The following is an 8,640-nucleotide window of genomic DNA, read 5'->3' on the forward strand; positions in this document are numbered from 1 at the left end:
AATCATGTTGATACTATTACTCTTGATATTATAGGATTAAAAAAAATGCTTACCCCTACATGTAATAAGTTTTTCAGTGAAATATGAAAAAATACATAATAAAGCAATTAACTTCTGGAGAAATCAGATTAATAGTAGCCACTATGAAAGCCTATGAATTCTAGTTTTTAACATTCTTTTGTGTATTCACATTCCTTAGATATAAGATTCAGATTGACAAACTGCAGAAATGAATGATAAAGTTTTTAAGACTTCAGTTTTCATTTGAAAGATTTTATTTATTTACTTGACACAGAAAAGAGAGATCACAAGTAGGCAGAGAGGCAGGCAGAGAGAGGGGGAAGCAGGCTCCCGGCTGAGCAGAGAGCCCGATGCAGGGCTCGATCCCAGGACATCGAGATCATGACCCAGGCAGAAAGCAGAGGCTTAAACAACTGAGCCACCCAGGTGCCCCAAGACTTTGGTTTTTGAAATTCATAGCTGTGACCTTTATTATGGAAAAATTCAAAATAAACTTGTGGCCCATTATCTGTTGCCAAATAATCTCCCTTAAATGTGAATGAGTTTAATAAAATTTAAGTATATTCTCACACTTAATTTTTCCAGGTAATAAACTTTAAGTTTTATTTTTTACCAAGTAAGAGTATATGAATATTTTTTCAAATTAAGTAAAATCATTCAGTTACCATATTAGTTTATTAACATGAAGTTTAAGGTTGTATGTAAAATTGTAATAATGACAATTCAAATTAAATAAACAGAATAAACCATTTATTAAAACATTGTGTAATAAAATAAACTTTTTGATCCAATGCTACAGTGGTAAACATTTCCCCTCATTAACATTCCACCCAAAACACAGTTTAATTACAACATAATCTGACCAGAACTTGAAAATACTTCTGTTCTTTATCGTCCAATGACTGAGCAGTGAGGTAAATGTAAATTTAGGTTTTCTTGATGAGCCCAAGACAGAGGATGATAGCTTGAAAGACAACTGAAATTGCATATGCCCAAAGGTTAAATTTTATTTACCCTGTTCACTGGTCCAAACTTAAAATTTTCATTTTATCAAATAAAGAGTTCATGAATCACCCCCTCCCGCCAAAAATAAATATCAAGAACAAATTGAGGATAAGAATTGGGTTTTAAACTGCACTTTATTTGTTACTGTAACATTGTCTTTTTTTTTTTTTTTAACTGATCGACTATAAACATGCAACAAGTTCTCTTCCGAATGGAACTGCTTCCACAGCCCCTTGGATATCAGTAAGTAAATTATGAAGTCATTCAATTTGTAGCTCTCTCCTCCTTTAAAGCACTTCTAAGCAGTGTGTGTGACACATACCACAGAGGTAGGAAAGACCATCTTTAATAAATTATCTTCTTAATTGTAGAGAATTTCTGAAAATAAAACTAACAAAATGCCGAACTATGCCTCTGATGAGTACCAAAAGACCACAGAGCCATCTCCTCCTACTTGAAGAATTAGTTCCCTGGAGTGTCCTGGCCTTTGTAGGGCACTTGATAACATGATCCACCAGGGCTCCAAACGAATGCACTAAGAAAGCCTTCCACCACTCTCATTTGCCGATTCTTTGGACCACCCAATCCTGTTGGCAGAGAGGGCAGCGATTGTTCTGTTTCACCCACAGGGACATGCAGCAGTTGTGAAAGGAATGATTACATTCTCCCCAGACCACTGAAAGGAGAAAAAAAAAAAAGATTATCTGACATTACATATTTTAAGTTAAATTACTGAACTCAAATCATGGGTTATTTTATATTATGACAAATAATCATGGTTCGTTATCTTGAAGCATGATGGCTAATTGGTCAACATTTTTTCTACCTATGAAGAAATAAAAACTTACCTGTGTAAATTACACTTAAGAAGTGAGATGAGGCGCTGTGATTAGGGGACTTTCCATCATTGTTTAGAATCTGTGGATGATGTGGTGGCCCCCAGCCCCTACACAGCTCCACATGCTGTCTTCCTGAAGAGATTAAAGAACTTGAGCCTTCCTTAGATCCCAGAACTTCTCAGTCATACACTGACCTGGAAACCTTTTGAGTTTTACTTTATTAAGAAACAGTCTCCTGATTTTGATTTACCAAGATAATGAGTTTTTTTTTTTTTAAAGATTTTATTTATTTATTTGACAGAAAGAGATCACAAGCAGGCAGAGAGGCAGGTAGAGAGAGAGGAGGAAGCAGGCTCCCTGCTGAGCAGAGAGCCCGATGCGGGCCTCTATCCCAGGACCCTGAGATCATGACAAGAGCCGAAGGCAGCGGCTTAACCCACTGAGCCACCCAGGCGCCCCAAGATAATGAGTTTTAAATGTTTTCAGTTCATAGTAGTCTATTATAAATAGATGCCATGCTTCACGTACATCTAGTGAGTTATTTTCCAAAAGTAGTGATGAACTGTGTTAAGTCATCCATAAGCAGTGCAATTCCTGATGTGACAAATACATTAACTTTTCAAAGTGGGTGGCTGGAAAGAGAGATAGGTCTCTCTGTGGTCAAAGAAAGGTGGCCTGAACCTCACAATTTCTGTTAGTATTTTTTATTTATTTATTTATTTATTTTTTAAAGATTTTATTTATTTGACAGAGAGAAATCACAAGTAGATGGAGAGGCAGGCAGAGAGAGAGAGAGGAGGAAGCAGGCTCCCTGCTGAGCAGAGAGCCCAATGCGGGACTCGATCCCAAGACCCTGAGATCATGACCCGAGCCGAAGGCAGCGGCTTTACCCACTGAGCCACCCAGGCGCCCCTGTTAGTATTTTTTAAACCAAGGGAAGTCACCCATAATCTGAAATACAGTCTCAAATGTGGGTTTTATTTGTCACTTCCTTAACCTACATCATAACAGAACAATGAAAGAAATAGAAGAAAAAAAAAACATGAAAAAAACCTACATCTTCTTATGAAAATTAGCTATAGGGAATAGGAAACAAGGGGAAATCATTCTAAATGTTTAAGGATGAAAAAACAGGATTTAATAAATACGACATAAATCATTATTAATCATTAAATCATTATTAAGGATGCTGTATGTAAACCATGCAAACACAAAGTACAAAGTTAACCTTTCATCTTCAGAAAAGCTTTTATATATAGCAATCTAGAAGTGATGACTTCAAGATCTAGGACATAAAAACTTTTGAACTGCTTAAAACGTTTAGCCTAAGATAACTTTTATAGTCCCAGACTATTAACAAGATTTAATAGATTTCCATATATAAACTATATTGGAAAAAAATCTTGAGACTTAAAATTTTTTCTGTTAGTTGAAAAGTTAAATATTATATCATAAGAGTTCTGAAAACTGAAGTGCTTTATTAGAATAAAACCCTACAAAATCTGACCTATAATACAGTTAAATTTAAGATGTTTTGGCAAATTCCTTACTTCATAATTTTCCTAATAGAAAAGAATGATTTCTTTTTAGAATATGAAATATTTATTATTCCCACATCTAGAATATGTAATCAATTCTTAATTACAGGAAATAAAAGGACTTGTAGATTAATTCCATTAAGGCCTTTAGAGAACCAACACATTTTATATTAATAATGGATCACTGCTTTACAGTTTGTTTTTGTGTATTGATAAAGTCAATCTTAATTGCAAATTCAAACATCCCCACTGAGAGAAAACCTTCAGTTGGAAAAGCAAGAGAATGAAATTACAACATACCAACACAATCCTCTTGTTTGTTTTCAGCTTGACATCTAAGACAGGCATCTAAAAATAAACAAATAGCAATTCTCATTCTGATGCTCAGAATGCAATTTTTAAAACCCAGACACTTCAAAGTCAAATAAAAGCCCAAAGGGTTAGAGATGGAGATAAGAGACCCATATTATTAATTTCTCATCTGAATATAACTGTTTAAAGATGAATAAAATACAAGGCACTCCACTTATTTACTTATGACCAGGAGCAATTTCACAAGGATTACAGACCTTCTATTTTCCCAAGCTCCAATGAAAACATGTCCCCAAAGTGCATGCAATCACTACAGAAAAAATATGCCATACTCAATTATATATTAGAAGTTCATATAGACTCACTGGGCATGATCACATAGATCAACCGTAAGGGCAGTTTATTTTCAAGATACCATTCTAGGTAAGCCATGCATATATATTGGTATTTGCTTATACACACATAAAGAAACACCAGAAGAATACCAAGTAACTAGTAATAAAGTCTACCAAAGAGGGGATGGTGAGAAGGAGTTTTCATTGTATATTTTCTTAAAATTCTGAATTATGTGACTATATGATCTATACAAAAATTAAAATATTAATTTTTAAAGAATCTCTTAAATACTATGTTGTCTCTCTTTTTTTTTTTCTTTAAGATTTTATTTATGTATCAGAGAGAGAGAGAGGGAGAGAGAGGGAGCACAGGCAGACAGAATGGCAGGCAGAGGCAGACGGAGAAGCAGGCTCCCTGCCGAGCAAGAAGCCCGATGTGGGTGGGACTCGATCCCAGAACACTGGGATCATGACCTGAGCGGAAGGCAGCTGCTTAACCAACTGAGCCACCCAGGGGTCTCTTTTTTTTTCTTTTTTAAAGAAAATGCTCCCTTGGGGCTCCTGGGTGGTTCAGCTGATTAAGTGTCTGCCTTCAGCTCAGGTCATGATCCCAGGGTCCTGGGGCATCAGGCACCCTGCTCAATGGGGAGCCTCCTTTTCCTTCTCTACCACTTGTGCTCTCCTGCTCTTTTTCTCTCTCTCACACACACAAATAAATAAATCTTTAAAAAAAGGAAAGAAAAAGGGGCACCTGGGATGGAGCCCTGCATCAGGCTCTCTGCTTGGTGGGGAGCCTGCTTCCCTTCCTCTCTCTCTGCCTACTTGTGATCTCTGTCTGTCATATAAATAAAAAATAAATTCTTCAAAAAAAAAAAAAAAGAAAGAAAGAAGGAAAGAAAAGGAGAAAGCAAAGCAAAGGAAAAGAAATCCTCCCTTTATGAATATGTCTGAGTCCAAAGCATTTATCCAACAATGGCAAAATATTTTAATAATTTATTTGGGAGTAAATTCTAGGAATGGGAACCTAAAGGGTATACTAGAAGTTTTCCAAATTCACTCTACTACTATTTACTTCATGAAGGAGAGAATATAAAATATTAGGACCCCCAAAAACGGATTCATTCACTAGCTGAAAGAGGAGTCCAAGACAGGTAAAAGGAAATTCAAACCAAAAGAAAAAAAAATTAGTTTTTAACATAAATTGGAGAAAAATAATTCTGTAAAAATAGATACACAGTGGAGCTGAAGCCTGCTCCTCTTCTTACATTGGATTATGCTCAGGCATTTGTTTGCTCCTCTCTGCATGCTCTTACCCTAAAAAAACACACCACCCTGGCCTCTTCGATGTGGATTAAAAACAACCACTGCCTCCTGAGGCTTTCTTCAATCCCACAATTACTGAGTATCTACTCTGTATAAGGAGTTATGCACTGGGGACACCAAAATGACGGAGTCTGGGTCCCTGGTCTCACCAGGAAATGGGGAGGTAGGCAGGCAAACAACTAAATATCATAAGGATCATGATATAAGGGTGAAGACATGGCTCTGGTTCTGTATAATCATAGAATTATAGTCTGTGACCCCAACTACCTCTTTCACAAATTAGGAAAACAAGACTCCAAAAGGTATGTCAAATGTCCAAGTTAACATAAATAGCCATGAAGGGTTCCTCCAGCTCTTTAGAACTCAACAGAACTAGCAAACCTATATTCCTCTTCTTCAACACTTGGGTCACTGCCATCTGCCCCTTTCAGAACGAAGGGAGAAGAGCGGAAACCAAAGAAGAGAGTGTTAACCACATCAGAACAGGCTGACAGGCAAATCTTGGATCAAGAAGTTATAATAAATCATTTAGGTGTAAGAAATGAATTTGAAATGTTAAGGAAATAGAATTAAGTGGGATCCTTTGTACAATCGAGAAATCTCTGGATTACAATTTTGATTGCACTTTTAGACTCATTATCAAAACCCAACCTAAATCTAAAAATCCCTAAATTTTTAGATAAAATAAAAAAAAATTCTTTTCATGATATTTGTAAGATCTAAAACAGAACATTTCTAAGGAGTGCAATAACGGTAACACCTTTTAGAATGATGCTGCTAGGGTAAGCTTGGGAAGTCTGAAAAACAAACTTCCTTCTGCTGCCACCTGACCACTAAATGGATTTTAACACCTCATAAACAAAATACAGAGGTTTAGTCCAGAATACTCTCCTGAACTCAAAGGACAGCCACTGTAAATCTGCAAAAATAATCCACGGTAGCAGAATACTGGCTATAGTTAGAATGTTAATATTAATGTGAACCATTTATAGCTATACTTTGACTTACTCTAAATATCCCAGTAAAGCTTATTTGTTGCAAGATTTCAACCATTACTCTGAATTCTGTATTTCTACTTACAAATATAAAACTTTTCTTTGGGGAAAATATAAAACACACTTTCTCGAACCACTCTTCTTTTTAAACTAAAGAAAATTTTGAGGATAAAATATTTAGCAAAGTTTGTCTTACAAAAGAAGAAAAGATTAAACTGTCTGGATAAGTTAACAATGGCACACAAACTGGAAATTATGACTGTAGTTTGAATAAGGGGTGGGGTAAGGAGGCTTTACTGCAGGCCAGTAAACTAGGTACTTGTAAGACCTAATTCGAAAGTAAGTGGATCATGTCTGAAATCAAGTTCTTTCAAAAGTAAGAAATAAAAAATATTTTAATCCCATTTTTGTTAATCCTCTTTGAAACAAGCTTTATGAATAAAAAACAAAAAACAGTGTACTAATAGAGAGTGTAAATTGAGAATCTCTGGATTCTGGTAGGTTTAAATTTCATCCCTTGAGATAGTAATTGTGTTTATTTTCTCCAATTCTCATTTTTTCAGAGCAAAACACAAAGTCTTCAAACTACAGAACCTCAGTTTTTTTTCCACCTATCCCAAGAAACACTGAAATACTCTCTCAGTATTTTAAATGCTTTATTTAAAAATGTAACTTGTATTTAGATAACATCTCTTTTTCAAGGTGGTCTGAGATCTTAAAACAGAGAGCATATAAAATATAACAGGATGAAGCTGCTCTGCCAGGTTTCACTTGGTCCAGTATTTTGATCGGAAATGTCACAGAAAGAAGTTAAGATTTTATTCGTACAAGAGGGTTCTCCACAAAGGCCTGACACAGAGCAAGTCAGATCTTCTTCAGGAAATGGCATCCTACGATAGGGAGGGGCCAGAAGGAGATGAAGTTTCATGTTTCTGAATAAAAGGCTTACATTCTTCAATTCCCGCGAACCTTAAACACTCCTGAACCACACTGTGTCCCCTTCAAGACAGGGGAGTGCCATCTGACCCACCCTGAGGCATGCAGATTTCAAAAAGACTGCGGAACATCAGGAGCTAATCCAAAAATGCAACGGCTAGAACACTTTTCTTCCCTTCGCCTCTCAGGAGCGGACTGAGGGTGTCGTTTTTGTGGAGGACGACTCCAGAGCATCACTTCGGTGTGTGACCACAATCATTAAAGTGCCCTCCTTAGTCCGGGCCTTTACTCTGACCCCCTCTGCGGTGTGGTTTGGGAGACGGAGCGGGCCACACCAACCCGAGTGGTTTCTCCTAGCTGCCAACAAATGACCCAGTTTTATTTCCTTGGCCACACCCATCACCACCTGAAATTACCTCAATTCCTGGGCTCACAATCCGTTTCTCTCGCTATAAGACCAGCTCCCGGCGCCGAGCGCCCGCGGAGCCCCCCGCGGCGGCAGCAGCCCTCAGGCCGGCTGCAGCACAGTTAGCCCCGGCACCCTTGCCCCCACTCCAGCCAACCCGAGTCTCTCGGAGCCTTCTTCCTCCGTCCCCCACTCCAAGTCGGCCCGGCGGAGGCCGGAGCGGGGCCCGGGCCTCGCTTGTAGCGCTTACCCATCACCTGGACCCTGCAGATGGCGCACGTATCGCACTCCACGTCCCAGCTCCACATAGCCACCGCGTTCCACTTTTTGAGAGAGAACATTTTGTCGCCTCCCGACTTTGAGCCTGCGCTCCCGGAGTGAGAGGACAGGGCGCAGGGTTCCTCACCGTCTTCCACGTCGGCCATGGCGGCGACGCGGAGCCGGCAGCGGAGACGTTAAGTCGCGGGAGGCGGGCGGCTATGGCGGCTCCGTGGGGCCGCCCGGCGGGCCACAGCACCGCCTGCAGGCCACGGGCCGCCGCGGCGCCTACGACGGGGCCGCTCCGATTGGCTGGCGCGGCCCAGTGACGTCATTTGACGCTAGCGCCAGGCCGTTTGTCCACCCCGCACACCCCTGCTCGCTGGGGAAATGCTGAAGGCCTTTAGGGCGATTCCGATGTGAAGCCTGGACGCTTCGCTGCTCAGTGTTCCTCTCCCGCGCCCGGGAGCGCTCTACGCAGGCACCAGGTGACCTGCTGTGTGCTTTCGGGAAACTTACCACTCTCTCAAATTATCCTGTTACTAAAACTGTTACCGCTCCCCTCCTCCCCCATAAACTCAATCAGAGCCGGGACCGTATCTATGCAAGATCCCCTGTCCTCCGTATGTAGGAAACGTCTGACCTCCGAAGGTCTTCTGAGAAACCTGGTTC

General features: G+C 39.6%; 1 protein-coding gene across 3 annotated transcripts; it reads right to left on the reverse strand.

Moving 5' to 3' along the window:
* Positions 1-749: 749 nt before the first annotated feature.
* RNF7 (ring finger protein 7) lies at positions 750-8,250 on the reverse strand. 3 transcript variants are annotated; one of them, XM_032347105.1, is made up of 4 exons: positions 7,961-8,246; positions 3,704-3,751; positions 1,875-1,997; positions 750-1,702 (listed from the first exon to the last, which is right to left on the reverse strand). In XM_032347105.1, the coding sequence occupies exons 1-4, from the start codon at positions 8,133-8,135 to the stop codon at positions 1,584-1,586; spliced, it is 465 nt and encodes a 154-aa protein (XP_032202996.1). In that variant the 5' UTR covers positions 8,136-8,246; the 3' UTR covers positions 750-1,583. The 3 variants fall into 3 exon arrangements, with proteins under 3 accessions (XP_032202996.1, XP_032203003.1, XP_032203009.1); XM_032347112.1 differs by lacking the exon at positions 1,875-1,997 and having other exon boundaries at positions 7,961-8,237; XM_032347118.1 differs by lacking the exon at positions 1,875-1,997 and having other exon boundaries at positions 1,646-1,702; positions 7,968-8,250.
* Positions 8,251-8,640: the final 390 nt, after the last annotated feature.

Source organism: Mustela erminea, chromosome 1, assembly GCF_009829155.1.
Source record: "Mustela erminea isolate mMusErm1 chromosome 1, mMusErm1.Pri, whole genome shotgun sequence".
NCBI classification, from domain to species: Eukaryota; Metazoa; Chordata; class Mammalia; order Carnivora; family Mustelidae; genus Mustela; species Mustela erminea.

What these genes read in the sequence shown, in the direction of transcription:
- RNF7 (XM_032347105.1), bottom strand. Translation starts at nt 8,135, where the DNA reads ATGGCCGACGTGGAAGACGGTGAGGAACCCTGCGCCCTGTCCTCTCAC. An exon ending in CTGCAGGGTCCAGGTGATGG is followed by an intron (nt 3,752 to 7,960) that starts GTAAGCGCTACA and finishes GTTTATTTTTAG; the next exon opens with ATGCCTGTCTTAGATGTCAA. An exon ending in CTTAAGTGTAATTTACACAG is followed by an intron (nt 1,703 to 1,874) that starts GTAAGTTTTTAT and finishes TTCTCCTTTCAG; the next exon opens with TGGTCTGGGGAGAATGTAAT.